Consider the following 19222-nt stretch of genomic DNA (forward strand, 5'->3'; position numbering starts at 1 on the left):
TACTTCTGTGTTTCTCTTTTTACGTGCTAGCAGTTTAGGCAAAGGTTAGTTATAATTATTCATAACTATACGTCACTGTTTCGGGGACTGAATTCCTTTCTATGTTTGAACATGACTTAAAGGTTATGTTTCAGTCATTCTCTCTAATGTGTGCACAGAGGGGAAAGTGCCGCGTAACCTGTTCATGGCGAGTTTTCCATTCTCAAACCGGTGGTCCGTGTTCCATGGCCTGATCACCCCATTCTTTAGGACTGAAATAACCGTTCCCCCGCTTTATTTTTCTGTAACCACTTCCTCCTTACTGTTTTTCCATAAATGTTTTCTCCTTTCTCTTTTTCTGATTTCTATAACCTCTCACTTGTTTTTCTGTCCCTAACAATATTCAGATTGACTCAGAAAAGCTATAAGCACGTATAGAATTATAGTGTAAAACATCATAAACAATGTTATAAAAGGAAAACCAATGATAATACATATTAATGTAAGCAATGAAAAATAAATGTTCACAATAGAGAAAGCCCTCTTGCAAATCAGTGACAAAGTGACTGCACAGACCCCCATTTTCTAGGCTGAGTATAAAGGTCAACTTGGAAAGAGAAGCACAAGTTGAAAAGAACTGTCTGTGGGGAGTGTGGGAAAGAGTCACATTCCTCTCCTAATTATAGGCTTTTTGTTAGCCCCAACTCCCTACCTTCCCCCCTTACCACTCCCTCCTAGGACTCTAAATCAATACCTAGCAACAGAAGTTTTGCTGTTGCCGTGGAAATAATGTAATGATTTAGAAAGGAGTCAAGGAGAAAAGTGTGTTGGTTATCAGATAGCATCCCATCAGCACAGTGGTGAAAACAAAAATGAAAACAAAACAAAAAAGCCCAGGACTGCCTATTTCTCTATGTACAGTCTCCCAGAAGGAGTGGGACTTTGTTACCTTCACTGCAGCCCTCCTGTTACGGTGTGTGTGATTCCAGTTGCATGGTAGGTGTATGGTTAGGGTAGTTTTCCACTGTAGGTCTATAAAGGGCCAAAGTGCTTTCTCCAATGTGTACAGAAAGGATTGCAAACCAGCAAGCTGCAGGTCAAACCAGCTCATAGACAGGCACTGCTTTGCCTGCATAGTTTTTTTTTTTAATTTTCAATTATTGTAAGATTTAATTTTATGTGTCAACTTAGCGAGGCTATGGGACTTTGTTTGATCAAACACTAATCTAGATGTCGCTGTGAAGATGTTTGGTAAATATGATTAACATTTACAGTCAGTTCCCTTTAAAGAAGTTTTATCCTAAATTATGTGGTGGGCCTCATCTAATCAGTTAAAAGCCTTGAGAACAAAACCTGAGGCTTCCTGGAGAAGAAGGAATTCTGTTATATGAAAATCTTGCATCATGAGTTTCCAGCCTGCTGGCCTGCCCTGAGGGATTTCAGACTTGCTCTGTGTCTCCAGTGGTTCTGCTGCCCTGGAGAACCTTCATTAATATAGTTACAGGGACACAGACTATTAACTGCTGACCCCAATAGCCTTTCTCCTTTTCTTCCCGATAGTAAAAACCCTTGAAATAAAGACATTTTCCAGCTTCCTATGCAGTTAGCTGTGGCCATGTGGCTAAGTTCTAGCCAATAAGATATAAGCAGATGTGCTTTGTGGCAGCTCCTTTAAAACACACCTGGTGGGTAGGTACCCTGTGTCTCCTTGTTTTTTCAGCCAGTCTTCCACCATGCTGCCTAGAACTCGGATGCCAGAGCTCTCGCAGCCATACCGGGTCAGGAAGATAAAGGTCATACCCTAGGAATGACATTGCAGAAAGCTGGAAGGAACCTGGATCCCCAATGTCTGTGGAGCTACTGGATTAGTTCTGAACTGCCTCAAACAAAGGAAAACATTTCTAATTTATTCTGGGTATTCTTTTGGATTTTACACTTATTTAGTGGAATGTAATCCTAATTTGAGACAATCGCCAAATTTTAAAAATTAGTAAATTTCACATAGCTATTCAGAACCCAGGCTTTTCTCTTGACAATTTGGAATATCTGATAGACTTGGGGTCATGCTCCCCATTGTGGTCATTGACCAGGGCAGGATAATGGATACTTTAGCCCCTTAGATGGGGCTAGTGTCCCCACTGGGTTCGTTTCCTTTGTTTAAGTTCCTAGAAGCTTTGAGTTTGTGATCCCTGAACTGTTGGGATGTTACTTCTACAAACAGTGTAACAGGCCCTTTACAAACTTATTTTGTCCTTTTAGGTTGTTTCTCCAGCTACTTTTTAGGAGAGTGGAGAAAGATGGAAAAATTGTAGGTGCCAACTTTATAACTTATGTAACTTATAGCCTTATAACTTACTCCCTGCATCATTTTCAGCTAGAGTATTCCCAAATTGATGTAGTCCACAAGGAAGACATTTCTTATGTTGATGGAAGCAGGGGCCATTCTTTACCTTTGTCATAGTTCTGCAGGCCTGTGTGTGGGAGGAGGGGAGCACAGGTCTCAGTGTCCACAGGCTTTTCATGGTGGGGAAGCTCTACTCTCAAGGCTTGGGAAAACAGAGGATCTTCCACTCTGTGGGTGCAACTTTTTCTCATTTTATTGATTTATTTTTTTGAGACAGGGTCTTACTCTGTTGCCCTCGGTAGAGTGCAGTTGTGTCATTGTAGCTCACTGCAACCTTAAACTCCCAGGCTCAGGTGATCCTCCTGCCTCAGCCTCCCAAGTACCTGGGACTACAGATGCATGTCACCACACCCATCTACTTTTTCTATTTTTCGTAGAGACCAGGTCTCCCTATGTTGCTCAGGCTGGTCTCAAACTCCTGTCTTCAAACGATCCTCCCATCTTGGCCTCCCAAAGTGCTAGGATTACAGGCATGAGCCACTGAGCCCAGCTTCCTAAACACTCAATTTCAAAAGCCAGACATTTTAAGGAGTGAAAGGAGCAGCACAAAACGATTGCTTCCAAACATAAAGGTATTCCAGGACAAGGGCAATGAAAAGTGGTTTTACTAATAACCTAACAAGAGAAAAATAATCTATTAAACAGAAAGTAAAAGAAATAAACTCACAGTACAACTACCCTTTATTTAATTAAAACACGTGTGGCCTATCAGCCTTGAAGAGTCCTAAGTGGACAGTAGGGGTGCAAACTCCCTGCTCCAACTCTCTGCCTCAGTTCCTGCCAAAAAAAAAAAAAAAAAGATTTCAAGGACTCAGATAACCCAGCCTCCCTGACATCTCACGGCCACTTTTGTTACCAGTCTCCTGAAGCAGGGGGAGGAAAAAAAGCAACTTTCCTTGCTGCTGGACATTTCTTTCCTCCCTCTGTGTCATGGCCACTCTTTCTCTTACTCTGTCTCTCTCTCTTTCTTGGGAAAATAAACTTTTACTTCTGTATATCCTAATCACTGAGAATTCCTTCTCCCCCGCGTATGGACTTCACGCTCTAACAGGCAACATCAGACATTTTTGGTCTCAGGGTAATTACAGAGAAACGGTATTTTAAAACAAGACTTGAAAAATTTTCATGTTATTTCCAAATCCCATTTCAGCGCTTTTTTTTTTTTTTTTAAATAGCAATTTGAGCCCCTAGGACCATCCTCTGCAGCAGGTCGCCGCGTGGAGGTGGCACAGAGAAGCGGTGAGCAGCACAGAGGAGGGCTGGGTGTGGCAGTTCCTGCAGGCAAGTGCCACGTAGCCAGTGGCGCTGGAACTAACTTGACATCCAAGAAAGGCTAAGCGCAGGGAAGGGCGGGTCTCGGTATTGGGGCAGAAGGCTCGGGAGGAAGCAGACATAGCGAGTCCCGCAGTCCCGGGGCGGTGAGGCCGAGACAGGAGACTGGGGTCCCGGGTGGGGCGCGGGAAGGATGGGAGCACAGGGCGGTCACGTGTCCCCGGGTACCGTCCGCAGCGCCAAGGCCGAGGCAGGACCGCGCGAGCCGCGCCCCCACCTGGCCGCGAACGTCACGACGCCGGGGCGGCGCCGGGCCAATGGGAGGCCGCCGCGGGCAGGGGCGGGGCCCGCGGAGTTGGGCGGGGCCGCGCCGAGGCGGTTGGCGGAGTCCCGAGCGGCTCCGCGGGGAGGACGGGAGCCGGGAGGACGGGAGCCGATCCGCCGGCTGCGGACAGGCCTGCCCTGCGCCTCCGGCCCGCCTCTCCCGTCCCCCGCATGGTGCCGACGGCGCCCTGAGCGGCGGCGGCGAGGCGTGAGGGACGCGCCGCGAAGGCGGCTCGGGCGGGAGTTCCCGGCGCCGGCACTTCCTCCTGCGCTGCCCGTGCGCGGCCGGCTCGGCGGGCGGGATGGCGGCCGCGGCCCGGGGGGGCTGCCGCGCGTCGGCGCCGCGGCTGCTCCTGCTCCTGCTGGTTCCGCTGCTCTGGGCCGGGGTCCGGGCCGGCCCCGACGAAGACCTCAGCCACCGGAACAAAGAACCGCCGGCGCCGGCCCAGCAGCTGCAGCCGGCGGCCGTGCAGGGCCCCGAGCCGGCGCGGGCCGAGGTGAGCGGGCCGGGCCGGGCGGCGGGGGAGGGGACGGGCGGGGCTGCGGAGCCGGCTGCGCCGGGTACCGGGCTCGGGCCCGCCGGGAGCGCCGCCTTCCGCCTGGGCGCGGGCCGGGGGAGGGGAGCCTGGGCCTGCTCCCGGGTGGGAGGCGATGGTCTCCGCTTTTCCTGCCGAGGCCTGGCCTCGCCGGCTCCTTCTGGGGGAGGGAGAGGGAGGGCCCGCCGGGAGCCCTCCGTCAGCCTTAGTTCCGGAGGACCGGGGTGCCGCTCGGGAATGGGCGTGTCATTGATGAGATGTGTCATAGGGTTGCTGGCAATACTCGTCCCAAGTGGAAAGTTTTTAACGGAAGGCAGCTGGGAGGCTTTTTGTAATTCCCTGAGGATAATCACATGGGCCGTTTCATCGTCGAAACAGTTTATCCAAAACTGCTTACCCGAATTCAGCTTGGCGTGGCCTGTGGTTTTTGCCAAATAAGTATGGATTATGAACCGTGACTCTCACTTTTTAAAAACGTGCTTTGGCTTGCAGGAAGTAGCCCTTAGGAACGCAGAGGAGGAAGAATCAGTCTTGGACTATACAGAGTGTTGCAGCGGCGAGAGATGCCAAAACTAGATTTATAAGTAAATCAGAATGCTCTGTTTTATTTAGATGTAAATTAACTTCTTAATCTGTATTAATAGAATCACTCCTTTCTTCGTCACTTGGCAGTGGCAGCGAGTTAAAATTTCTTCCCTCTACCAGTCTTGGGCTTTCTCGCCTTTTCCAGTTTTGACTCCTGAATTCCAACCTCTTTAGTCTTTCCTAGTAGGGGCCTGTTTGACATTCAGCCCCCTACTCCCACCAAGGCTGCGCCCAGCTGATCTCCACTTAACTAATCTTCCTAAACATCGAATTCTACCATCTTCTCAGAAGTGCTCGGTGAATTGCTCCTGCCTGCTGATTTCAATCCTGCCTTTTCAGCAGGTTGATGTTCAGGTTTCTTAATGACCTTGCTCCAGCTGACCTCCAGCCACCACTCCCCTGCTCATATACTGTACTCAAAAAAGGATGTGCTTCGGGAACTGTTGGGACATGCCATGTGCTCCCTTGCCATGTGCTTCTCTCCCTAACAAAAGACTTCCTCAAAAAAAAAAAAAGACCTAGAGCTTGTGGGTCATAACCCTTCCCACCTTCAAGAACCAGTGGATTACCAACTCTGTGAAGTCTTTCCTGAGATTTCCTGGTTGAAGGTGATTCTCTCTGAATACATGACTTTTCATTTTTTCATGTCGTTGCATGTTACCCTTGTTAGGTGTTTCGAGTTTTTTGTTTTTGTTTTTCTGTGTAGGACTAGAGGATGCACATTTCTGAGAGGCTGATCTTGGTTTTAGGCAAGTATTTTCTAAGAATTAGAGCTGACCCAAATGTGGTAATCAGTCTTGAGAAATAATGAAATTCTCTTTACTGGAAGTACTCAGGAAGAAGTTAAATAACTGACTACCTGTTAGGAGATTCCTGTGGGGGAAGGAAGCTGAGATTTAAAGTTATCATGAAGTTAAGATTCTTTGAGCCAATTGCATACTGACAATAGCCTGTTAAGCAGGTAGAGCAGGTACCATTTCTCATTTATAGATGAGGAAACCTAGGTTTGGAAAGAGTGCTATTTTAGTGTCACAGAGCTAGAAGCTAGTTCTCAGTAGAACCAGAATTAGAATCTGGATCTCCATGCCTTGTGACATTTTATTAGCATTCCTTATATCACACTAGAACTCTTTTAAAACTATTTTATTTAATTCATTAATGAATTACCAGAATTAGAGTCTGGGTCTCTGTGCCTTAGGAGGTTTTATTAACATTCATTATATCATACTGGAACTAAAACTATTTTATTTAGTTCATTAATGAATTTTAATGGTTTATTGTATAGTATATTGATGTAGGTCTTTGATCCTGATGTGTGGCTTTCCCCTTCCCCTTCTCTGGGTTCCAGGGGGTTAACATTCTGTTTGTGTCTTAGGGCATGTTCTCACAGGCGTACTGCTACTTTAGGTTCTTGTGCGTTGCTCACGTGCCTTAACTGCCCCCACTAGCTTTTGAGTGTCCTGAGAGCATGGCTGTGGCTTATTCTTTCTTTGTCTCTTCCATAAGACCCTGCGTGTTCTTGGCATTTATTAAATAATTTTCTAAGAATGAATTGAAGTGTGTGCATCTGAAGTTCATATCAGCTATTAAATACCTTTATGGAAAGACTGGCTGTAAAATAAACTCAACCAGAAAAACAACTATTTTTAATAATATTTATCCAACCTTTTTTTTTTAGTTGCTAAAGGATCCCCTCCATGGAATTAAGAAATTTATCATTTGCTGCCTGGAAATGTGTTTATATCCATTCATGGATTGGTGTTGGTTTAGAAAATTTAATTTCAACTGATTATATAGTTAATTCTAGGACTCTGGTAAAGTTTTAAAAGAGAAAGTAAAGAAAAGATCAAAAGCATTAGAACTTGAGAGTAATCAATGTCCCATGATAGCAGAGATGTAGTGCAGGTCGGGTCAGAGGTGTACAAGAAGTGTGAGTCTACTTTTTTTTTTATTCTTTTTTTTTCACCCTCTCAACTCAGCTTTTCCCAACTTCACGAAGAACCGGGAAGAGAAGGCCACGTGAGTCATTTAACATGATGAGAAGCCACGGCGTTTAGTCCACTGGTGGGGGACAGAGTAGTGAGTGGGTTTTCCTGTCTTTTTCCCTTTGCTTGCCACACCACCCCCAGCCTTCAGGAGTGGGGCTCCATTTCCCACTGCTCTGCCTGTCATTCCTGGGCTCAGCTGACCGTACTTGACCACTTCTGAAATGCTGATTCATGAACTTGACTTTTAGTGTTCTTCATTTAGCCCTCTGTCATTTAACTCAGTATCGGAAGTTTATTTTAAAACAATACCTATTGGGAGTTAAGAAACTTGGTGCTTCAGAGTGTAACTTTCCAGTCATCTCATCAAAGTTTTAGTCATCTTATGATTTGAAAGATAGAAATTGCCGTCAGTATAGCTATCAAAAAACCCTTTAAGGTAGCTGGGAAAAATATAGCCATGTAAAAATGAGGCCACAGAGGTAGAGGTAGAAACGTGTCCAGTGACCATCTTTAAGTGGTCTTAAGGATCCTTGCTTTCAAAAGTAGAGATGTGGAGGGAAGGGGCAGGTACAATATGATAGGATTTTTCCCTTTAATATTTTCATGTGTTCTTGTTGAGGTTCTTTTTAGTTAGGCATTTATTCTAATTTCTTCTATATTATAGCACAATATAATTGTCTTGTCTAAATTATATTTTCATGTAACTTTTTGATATGGCTCAAGTACTTTTTCCTCTATCTGCAGTACTACTGAAGGGTGAAAGATTTTTTTCTTTCACATGTTTTCTAAAGTGTATAGTAGAAGTGTCATTTGCTTTTTTTGTCCACTTGGTGGAGGTAAGAAATGACCAAAATACAGTTTAACAGCTATTTAAGCAAGGGTTCAGCGTTGCTGAATATAAGTTTCAACTGATTTGCTTTGCAATTACGTGCAATAGATCTTTTAAAAGGGTAGGATATTTAAATTTAACCTTTTTTATGCCATTGTGTGAGTGGACTTCTGAAAATACAGGGGGAAATCTCTCTCCTTGGTTGGTAAGCATTCAGGTGGGAGATACATTATAAAAATGTAGTTGTACCTTACAGGGAAATTTTAAAGGCAAGTAACTGAACTTCAAACAGGGCTTTCTACTTTGGGTATTTATTTTCTCTATAATCAGGCTAAAGAGTTGAAGTTCACTCTGAATTTACTAGTCAGGATTAAACCCCAATTTACAAACCCATGGAAAAAAAGTGCTGTTGATTACTTTGATCCTGGCTTTTATGAAGTAATTTATAATTTACTGCATATTCTAGAAGTCCAAAGAACTCCGGTTGCATAGTGCCCGCTGTTAATATAGTCACAACATCTTATTGCCTGACCCAGTACAAGTTCTTATTATCATATTTTTTACTTTACTGTTTCTTGGCATTTTCTTCTATTTGTTATGTTTTAACTGTGAGAACACCTTCCACAGAAAATGTTAAACCTTTTTTCATTTTCATTAAATTGCAGTCCTACATCCAGTCCAACCACCTAATTCTAGTCTCTTCACAGCTAAGATTGAGGCCACCAGGTATGAGGACTCCTACTCATAATTGCCTTCTCAGAATGAAATTATTATGTTACTGAATTTATTTGGTGGTATATTCTATCTTCAAAACAATTCATTAAAAAAATCAATGAAACCAAATACATTTAATAAACTTTGTATCTAAATCCATAAATACATTATAAAACAATAATATAAAGTTGTTAAACATTCATTAAAATTAAAATGTGGCCAGGTGAGGATGGCTCATGCCTGTAATCCTAGCACTTTGGGAGGCCAAGGTGGGGGGGCAGGTTCCCTTAAGCCCAGGAGTTTGAGACCAGCCTGGGCAACATAATGAGACTTATCTCTACAGAAAAATCTTTTTAAAAACTAGCGGGGTGGCATGTGCTTGTAATCCTGGCTACTCAGCTGGAGGCCAGGACAGGAGGATCACTTGAACCCCAGAGTTTGAGGCTACAGTAAGTTCTGATTATACCACTGCACTCCAGCCTGACTGATAGAGCGAGATTCTGTCTATAAAATAAAATATATTCTATAAAATGTTATTGTTAGATATATATTCTAATGTGAATTAGCAAGTAACATTAATAAAAATAAAATATTTAAAAAGTAACCATCCACAAATAAAGACCTAATAGTGAAAATTTACAATAAAATATTATTTTATCTCTAATTTTAATGAAATCTTTTGAAATCAGGTTTTACCCCTGGTGTCATTGTTTAAGTTGCATGTGTATTTTTGTGCACATTTTTACAGCTTTTGAAAAAGTTTTCCTGACTTTGTATCGGGAAGTAATGTCAAGGAGACAGTTAAAAGCTAATTCTAAGCATTTTCCTGACTCCTTTATCTTCAAATAATCTCACCTCTTATTTAATAACTTTTGTTGAGCAACTTTGTTTTTGTTTTTTTGCAGGAACATCATTCTTTTTCTTGGTAGCAAGCTGTAGATTTTGTTTCAAAGAAAGCATCTTCATCTCTAGTTTCATCAAGTATAGATGGAGATTCCGATGCAGGTATCTGTGTCAATTTCAATACAGTCAATTTGTGTTCATTTGAACTCTAGAACTAGACTAGGAATTATTTTTTTCTTTGTCGATATTAATTTTCTTCTTGAGGATCATGAAACTATAAGAGAATGCTTTTCATATGAGGATACTTTTTTTCTATTTTTTAAAAATAATTTTTCAGTTTGGAATTAATTTTAACTTTCAGTTAATTTTAACTTTCAGTAGAGAAGACTTTTATTCAGCAAGTTTTTTTTAAATTACAAATTGTTGATCCTGATCTCAAGGTGTAAAGTAAGTTGTATTTTAGACATTAAAATACTGAAATGTTATTTATATCAAGAAAAACACTAGTATTTCATTACTTACTATGGTACAGCACTGTGTAACTGAATAGTGGAATATCAAAATTGGAATTCACTGCATCTGAGCCTTCTGTATGCATCTGAATAATCACTGCTTTGCCTATTCTCTCTGTGCTTTTCATGTTTTGGACAAAACTGTCATCCTTTCCAGTACTCCTCTCTATGTCCATGTTCCTGTTTTCTTCTGACTTCCTTAATACCTTTATTCTCTCACTTTCTACTGGTTCCTTTCCAGTTGCTTACACATGTTCACAGGTTTGTTCTATTTTGGGAAAGGGGAAAAAAAGGTCATTCATTTAACCCTACTTGACTATATTAGCTTCTTTTTTTCAGTTTTATAAACCAAACTTCTAACTAGGGGATTAGCTGCTTTTTCACTTTTCTCTAGTCTTTTCATTATCTGGCTTCAGTCCTGCCTTTTTGTTGAAATTCCGTTTTTGAAGGACACGTGTAACCTAGTGAATTGTTAAATTCAGGGATCTTTTTCAGTTCTCATTTGACACTGTTAACTCTCCACTTTTTTAAGAGTCCATCTCAGCTATATGAACTTGGCAAAATTATTTAAGCCTATTTGGCTTCAGTTTCCCCTAATGTGTTAATCTGGGATAACAGCTCTTAAGTTTTTTGAGTATCAAATCAAACAATGTATATGAAAATACCTGTCATCTAGTTAGTAGCTCAGTGAGTCATAGTTGTTCTTACCTTGACCATTTGTGATGCTTTACCTACTGCCTAATGCTCTAAATATCTAAGACAGGTTTTTTTTCCATTTTTCTATCTTTTTTCCTCCTTCCACCCCCTTCCCTAAATAAAGACTAAGGCTCATGTTTTGAACTTTATCTCTTTGCCTTATCCCCTGGAAATCTCATCTACTTGCAAAGCTCTAGCTGATAAATTTAGGCTGCCAGCAACCAGATACAGTAAATCCTCACTGTCCTCAAGTAGGTTCTTGGAAACTGTGACTTTAAGTGAAATGACTTACAGAAGGTCCTTGAATGACATTTTTCTTCAACATCATTTCATTGCAATGTTGATAAGAAGAACAAATTTGTTTCGTTTTATGTCATTTTGCTTGAAGTCAGTTTCCAAGAATCTATCCGGGATGTTAAATGAGGACTTATTTGTACATACCTTGAGGCTGTCCTAGCCTAAACTCTGGTGACCCATTTCTGGTGATCTCTTGGAAACCTTCATTTGAAATGGTTTTATCACCTCAAATTGAACATATCTGAAACCAACCTACTCCTTCCCACATAACCTTTTAGGAATACTGATATTTCTCCCAGTCAGCCAGGCAGAAAAACCTCACCACCATCCTTGGTCCCCACCCCCCTTAAAGGTCTGTTGATGTTTCTTCTTTCCCCCATGTGCAGAATCCTTTCCTGCTCTAATTTGCCCTCAGCTTGGGTCTCTCGCAGCTGACCTCCAGCTAACTGGTATGGTGGATGGTGTCTCCACTCTGCGTGTCCCGATTATTTATTGGTCACAGTGGCTGAGTCGAATTTATGTCTTGGACTCAAGAAACCTTTAAGGGCTTCCCTCTTGCCTCCTAAGTTAGCCGATAAACGTGCAGGATTTTCATTCTGGGCCCAATTTATCTTTCTCATCATCAGTCCAGAAAAGAGGTAAATGCGTATACTCTTGGTGTACTTTCAAGTTAGCCACTTAAGAGTGACTAGTACTGAATCCCACTGAAACTTTCCAGGAGCCTTATGAGGTGAATCTCAGAACTGCCTTCCCTGCTGGTCAAAGATTGCCCCACAGATGGGAGCATTGCTTTCTGCTTGGACCTGCCTGAAGCCAGAGACAGCCTAGAAGAAACAGGTCTCCCATAGCTGGAGTAAGAAGTTAGGTCAAGAGGTTTCGAAGTGGTGCACAAGTGTCTGTAATAATGTGCATGTTAAAAAAATCGAGAAGGTAAAGAAGAATGTAGAGTGAGAAGTTATGTCTCTTTTCCTTCTATTCTAGAAAAAGTTTGCCGACCCCTGTAGTCATGCTGACTCCTTCCCTGGAAAGACCGATTATTAACTTGAATCTTGAGATTTGGTGTGCATTTACAGTTGTGTACCTACTGTACCTGCCTACACTGCTCCTCCCACACGCATATACATGCATATACATGACATACATACAAATTATCTTAATGATTTTTCCACATTAGTACATATAGAACATTCTTATTTTAGCTGCATAATATTCCATTACTTGGATCTACCATTTAACTAGTTTCCTATCGATGGACATTTTGTTATTTTGTCTTTTTTTTATTACGAATGATAGCCTTACATTTATACATGTTTTTAATACAAAATGATCAACTCTTTGAATGTTCCTATGTTAAACTTTGTTTCTGTCATGCACCTGCCATGACTTTATTGCCCACAGGATACATTCAGTTTTATTTTATGGGGGCAGGATGTTAAGGGCTAGAGTTATTTGGATAGTCGTTGCTGAAGAGGGTCTACTTGTGTTAGAGCTTGAGGAATCTCGATGAATAGGGGAATGATAAAAAGGAAGTAGGAGGGGGGAGGTAGGGCTGTGACTGAAGGCTTGTGGTTAGCAAAAGCTTGGCATGCTCTCAGGCCCACTGCCCAGTGCTGTGGCCCTGAGTCACGTGCTGCACTTGATCTGGGGCTGGTTCAAGGTTGAGATGTGCGGTAAGTACACACCAGAGTCGGAAGACTTAGTATGAACAAAAGAATGTTAAAACATCTCAGTAATTTTTAGAATGCTTCTTGTAATTTAAATAGTAGTGTTTTGGATATATTGGGTTAAATAAAATGTTATTAAAAATAATTTAACCTATTTTCACTTTTAAAAATATGGCTACTAGAAAAATGTAAAACTGCATTGTGTGGCTTATCTTTGTGACTTGCATTATTTTTCATTAGACAGTGATGCTCTGGCTCATCTGTCAGGATGGTGGATAAGGTTCATTTTGGGAACTGGTGTGTGATTAGATGGGAAGTGCTGGATAGTTACCGTGAGTATTTGGACTTTACCCCAAATATTCTAGGTGTAAAAACATCATTACAGTTTCTTAAACAGTGAAGTAACATAATGAAATTAGTTTCAGGAAGATTAAGCTGGTCATATTGTGTGGCACTACAAAAACTTAACTCTAATAGAGTGCTTACTGTATGCTAGGCATACAGTAAGGGGCCTTATTTGTTTAATTTAATTTAATCCTCCCAACAACTCTGTGAGGTGCAGGTGGCGCCTACCTTGCAGATGAACTTGAGTCATAGGGAAGTGTACTTACTGGCCCAGTGTCATACAGTGACTGACGATGCCTTGGATATGGAGCCAGGCGGTCTGATCACCGTGTAGCTGTGAAGGTGAATGAGACAAAGGAGATGACCCTTGCACACTGCGAGCAATAAATGTATGATAGCTGAAGATTTCCTAATCCTGTCAATATTTTAATTTTAAAAAATTTTGTATTTTCACAGTATCCTGATACTTTTAAGTTCTTATCACCGTGGTTGGTTGTTTACCAGTATGATTGTGGCCATCCAGGACTGGCTTAACATGTAACAAAAGCTGTAGGTTGATTTTTCTTGTGTTCTATATATAGGAAGGTTTTAAGAGTATGCAGTTTTTTGATTTACAATCATATATTGCTTAATGGTGGGGATACAGTCTGAGAAATGCATTAAGCAATTGTATCGTTAGGCAATTTTGTCATTGTGTGAACATCACACAAGTGTACTTAGACAAACCTAGACAGTATAGTCTACTCCACACCCAGGCTATATGGAATGGCCTGTTGCTGCTAGGCTGCAAACCTAAATGGCATGTTACTGTACTGAGTACTGTAGGCAGTTGTAACACAGTAAGTATTTGTGTATCTAAACATAGACAAGGTACAGTAAAAATATGATATTAAAATCTTATGGGAGCTGGTCCGAGTGCAGTGGTGTTTACAACTAATTGATCACAACCAGTTACAGATTCCTTTGTTCTTTCTCCGCTCGCTGCTTCACTTGTCCAGCCTTAAAAAAAAAAAATCTCATGGGACCACCATTAAATATGTGTTCCATCATTGACCAAAATGTTGTTATGTGCACAACTGTACTCTTAAGGCTGATTTTATTTATCTCTACATTTCACAGAAGAACAGAGGTTGATTAATTAATGTAGCCAAGGTTTTATGGCTGGGAATTATAAAACCATAAGAATATGTAGTTGTGATTACTATTACGTTTGATTTAAAAAGTAAACATTTCCTGTTTGAGTTTAGAGCTAAGTGATCATAAATGGTATATATTTATTCCTAAAATTTTTCTTAGATTTCAGATCTTGAAATTTTACAATGAAGTTTTTTCATATAAAAAGTATGTCCAGGAGGAAAAAGTGTTAGGGAGAGCTGAGTTGAAATGCCTTTGTTTTCTAGGATGCTTAATACTCACAGGCTATGGAAGAGAAAGGAAGCTCATGTTTAAAGGCACATCAGAGTGGAAGGAGCACGGGTGGAGCTGTGGTAACGGAGAGAAGGCAGAGGCCCGTAACGTGGCGTCCTTGCTTCATCCAGAGCCGGCTGCCGAGGCAGCAGATCGTTTCTGAATTGTTAAATCTCCCCAATATTTAGCTCAGAATTCTAGCCTCAAAGGTGATGCTTAAGTTCTTCTGATCGTTACTGTGAAATGTGGAGTCAGGTTTGTGTTATATATTAAGGAATGACATGAACAGTAAGAATTCAGAATTTTATTTTCACTTTGATGTTTGACTGGGGCCTTTACCAGTACTTGTTTTCACCCTGTCCAAAATGACTATGTTTTTGGGTTTCTTTTTCTTATTTATCTTCCAGGTTTGTAGAGATTCATAGCTTTAAAGTTAATTAAAAGGATAGAAAGAGACCTTTGGAAGTGATTTATCTAGCCTAGGGTTTCTCAGTCTGAGAAGTGTTGACGTTTGGATAGATAGTTCTTGGTTGTGGAGGGGCTGTGCTGTGCATTGTAGGATATTTCTCAGCGTCTTTGGCCTCTACCCACTCGATGTGAGTAGTTCCCTTTCAGTTGTGACAACCCCAAAAATGTCTCCAAACGTAGCCAGATGTCCCCTGGGAGACAAAATTGCTCTGGCTGAGAACCACTTGTCTAGCCCATTTCCTGTAAGTGGTAGTTTCCTTCTCTGGAACTCAGGCCATGAGAAGAGAAGAGAATTTACCACCTCCTCTAGCAGTCCATTCCAGCTTCAGCTGGCTCTGTCGAGATAGAAATCTTTTCTTGCTATTAAGCTTAAACTTGCTACCTCTTTTTATTCTGCCTCTTAGGACCATATAGAGTGCACAGAGCAATAGACTCACATACAGACTTTCCCAATTATTGGAACACAGACATCCTGTCCCTTCTTCGTCCCTCATGGGACTGTGTTAGAGCCAAGTTAGCAACTTTTTGTAATGGGCCAGACAGTAAATGTTTTATGTTTTTCAGGCCACGTATTTCCAGGCTACATAAGGTCTCTGTTGCATAATCTTCCTTCCTTTCTTCTTTCCCTCCTTTCATCTGTCCTCCCACACACCATCCTACCTCTTTCCCTTCCTCTCTCCCTCCCTCCCTCTCTCTTCCTTTTTATTTTTTACAACCTATTAAAAATGTAAAAAGTATTCTTTGCTCTCACAGGCTAGGTTTGGCCTCAGGAGTGACTTGCCAGTCTCTGGTTGCAGACTCTTTTCCATCGTCCCTGGTGGTTCTCAGAGGCCCTGCCTTCTGAGAGTGGCGCCTCAGAACCACGTACAGAACTCTGGGGAAGGCTAAATAGCACAGAATGATATTGAACTCGTCACTAACTCCTAAAAGCAGAGAGCTTCCTGCTTTTTTTTTGGAGCTTTATCACATTTTCAGCCTAATGCCAACCAAGACTCTGGTTTGTCTTTTTTATTAAACCACTTTACCTTCTAGGATATTTGTAGACTACAGCATAGGACTGTCCATACATCCGGCTACATCAAACCTTGTTTTAGCGAGAGCCAACTCATGCTCTAGCCTGGTGAGAGCTTTCTAGGTCCTCCTTTGCCTTTAAAGTGTTAATGAAATTTCTCTCAGCTTAATGTCACTTGAATGTTTAATAAACATGCCTGGTCTCCCACCCAAGTTACTAATTAAAATTCGAATGAGACTTAGCTAAGAACCAAATCTCAAATCACAAATACTTTGAAAATAAGGTAATTTTAATTCATGGATATAGCTGGTCTTTTTAAATTGTTTTGGAGAATCATACATAGATCTACATTATATGTGTTGAGTATCCCTAATTCAGAATGTTCCAAAATCCAAAAGTTCTTGAGTGTTGACATGATGCTCAAAGGAAATTCTCTTTGGAGCATTTTGGATTTCAGATTTTCAGATTAGGGATGCTCAAGTATAATGCACATATTCCAACATCCAAAAAAAATTGAAATTGGAAACATTTCTGGTCCCAAGCATTTCAGATAAGGTATGCTCAACCTGTAGCAGCAACCATCATCAGAGGTTACTGTCATTACTAATGGCTTTCAAATTGATTAGATAGTAAATAAGTCTAATGACCATGATGAAAAAATAAAAACAATCTTACATGCAAAATAAAAGAATTTTAAATAATGATTTTTTTCCAAAAAGTAACAGATGTATATTTTTTTAATTTCAGAAAGGATTAACGCCACCAGCCCCAGTCCACACCAGTAAAGAAGATCCAGCTGCTCAAACTAACTTGGGGTTTATCCATGCATTTGTTGCCGCCATATCGGTTATCATTGTATCTGAACTGGGTGATAAAACGTTTTTTATAGCAGCCATCATGGCGATGCGCTATAACCGTTTGACCGTGTTGGCTGGCGCCATGCTTGCCTTGGGCCTGATGACGTGCTTGTCAGGTAAGTGTGCTCTGCCCCCATGGGTTGCTGAGTCCACGGGAAAGCATGGTGTGTGGCACTGAGTGTCGTTATATTGGAAATTGGTTTCTGTTCTAGATTTTAGTAAACAGCAAATGGTTTCAGTACCTAAATTCCTGAAAACCAGGTTGTACTTTTTAAATAAGATTTTTACCTATTCAGAACCAAGATACAGACTCATTTATTCACTGGGGTTTTTATCTTTGTTTTTATTGTTTCAACTTTTTTTCTTTTCAGTCCAGGTAAATAATATTTATATTCCATATTTTAGAATAGGATCCAAGAAACCACAGAGAATTGCGTGTTTTTCTGTTAAAGGACATTTGGGAAATAATAACTTAAAAGTAACTTTCAGTGCATTGTGTTTTATTAAGCTGTTCTTACCCATTATGGCAAGGAGTGAAACATTCTTAGGCTCCATTTTTGTTACTTTTTGATTTACTACTTACTACCTTATAGGCTTTGATTTTTTTAAAGAACTAGAGCATAAGAAAGTAAACGTAACACTAAAATAACTGAACAGGCTGGGTGCAGTGGCTCATGCCTGTAATGCCAGCACTTTGGGAGGCTGAGGCGGGAAGATCGTTTGAGCCCAGGAGTTCAAGATTCCAGTGAACTATGATCGCGCCACTGCACACCAGCCTGAGCAACAGAGCGAGACCCTGTATCTTAAAGAAAAGGAAAGGAAAAAAAATAACAAAGTTTACTCTCTGATTCTAAAGCCACCCCAAGCCACATGGTTTGGTGGATAATAGTGAGCTTTCCCCTTAGAGTCAGACCTGGGTTTGAGTGTTATACTCTGCCGTGGATTAGCCTAATGATAAGGTACTTAATAACCTCTTTGAGCTTTAGTTCCCCCGTCTGTCAGATGCAGATCATACCCACCTCATAGGGCTATGGTCTGTATTAGTGAGACGCGGTATTTAGAGTGCTCATTCACCTCTCTTCCCTCAGCACGCCTTAGATTTATCATTATGAAACTCATGTCGTAAAGAGCACAATAGTTTCTATTCTGGCTGCTTGTTCAAGTGTATGTATTTTTACACATATAAATAAGTATTTTAATGGTGAAAATCTATTGAATACCTTTCACATTTTGGAAATTAGTATGGGCATTGTTCATATTTCACAATAAGAACATGATTTACTCTTCAGAAGCAAATTTTGATTATAGGAAATGGGAAAAGTGGAGAGAGCCTCAGATGGCGAAGTCACTATTTGGCATGAGTTTAACAGTATCGGAGAACTTTGTGGCTGAGGCTGGCAGCTGTGCAGACACCCAGAAGGCCGCCTCCCCTGCCTGCGCCCACCCCTCCCCTGCACCCCCGCCCCTCAGTTCTCCGCCTCTCCTGTGTGTTCAGCTCCTCTCCCTCGGCTGTCGCCTGCCGTGAGTCTTGCCGTCCACTGGGACCCTGACAGCTCTTCTCACCTGGACTTCTTAAAATAATCTGTAGCAGTGGTCTTCAGACCTTTTCCTTGTATATTCTCTAAAATTATTTTGAAAAATTATATATCCAGCTCTCACATAAAAGTTGCCTAAAATTTTTCATCTTAAATTTAAGGAGTTTACCTAATTTTTGGCATATTTTGTAAAATAAAACTTAATGGTATTTTAAAATACACCCAGTGGAGTCTAAATACCATTAATAATTTGATACCTACCATCACCATCATTCCATTAAACACAAACTCTTTAACAGTTGAAAATATATGTATTTTCTTCTTATAATTCTTATTTTTATTTGCTTTCCTCACAGAATTTTACCCTTATGATTATAAATTTTTGCTTCAAAATCTTTTGCAGACTACCCCATCATATTTATTTGCAATAAAAATATGCAAGTAATATAATTAAATTTTAAGATGTTGGAAATTTCCTTTATTAATCTCTAAATGTTAGCTCCATGGATTGATTTATAGTTATTAGTACACAGTTGATCAAAGCAAATATATCACAAATTTAAATAATTAAACATTTTTTAAAATTGTGGCTACATCTGTTAATGAGATGAGCTTTTTAAATTAGTTTATGTACCCATGAATGAATACTGCTTACCTGCTAGAATGAAGTAGAGTTTGCATTAACACTGAAGCTTTTTAAAAAAAAATAGACGTAAGGGGAGGTATGTACTCACTGGCCAGAAAAAGACAGGTGTGAGAGCTGAGAAATTTTATGCACGTAAGTAAGCAGATGGGAAGGAATTTTATTATAGCCATGTCACTGAGTTCAGAACTCTCCTGAGTTATGTGCTAAAAATCACATAGTGGTTTGTCATCAAAAGTGATTTTTAATGACTTTACAGCTGACAACTCAGTAAGATCTTCTGTTGATTTTGCTGAAAGCAGAAAATTAGAA

At 40.9% G+C, this 19222-nt stretch overlaps 1 protein-coding gene across 11 annotated transcripts in view; it reads left to right on the forward strand.

Moving 5' to 3' along the window:
• Positions 1-4228: 4228 nt before the first annotated feature.
• The window catches only part of TMEM165 (transmembrane protein 165), a 100913-nt gene continuing 85919 nt past the window's right edge, over positions 4229-19222 (forward strand). For 8 of the 11 annotated variants that reach the window (XM_045533052.1, XM_045533051.1, XM_045533059.1 and 5 more), the window contains exons 1-2: positions 4267-4476; positions 16623-16848. In XM_045533052.1, the coding sequence (XP_045389008.1) occupies positions 4282-4476; positions 16623-16848 (421 nt within the window). In that variant the 5' untranslated portion in view covers positions 4267-4281. Of the gene's footprint in view, positions 4477-9536; positions 9637-16622; positions 16849-19222 lie in introns of those variants that run through there. The other 3 variants (XM_045533061.1, XM_045533062.1, XM_045533057.1) reach the window with 2 other exon arrangements.

The sequence above is a fragment of the Lemur catta genome, chromosome 19 (assembly GCF_020740605.2).
Source record: "Lemur catta isolate mLemCat1 chromosome 19, mLemCat1.pri, whole genome shotgun sequence".
Taxonomy (NCBI): domain Eukaryota; kingdom Metazoa; phylum Chordata; class Mammalia; order Primates; family Lemuridae; genus Lemur; species Lemur catta.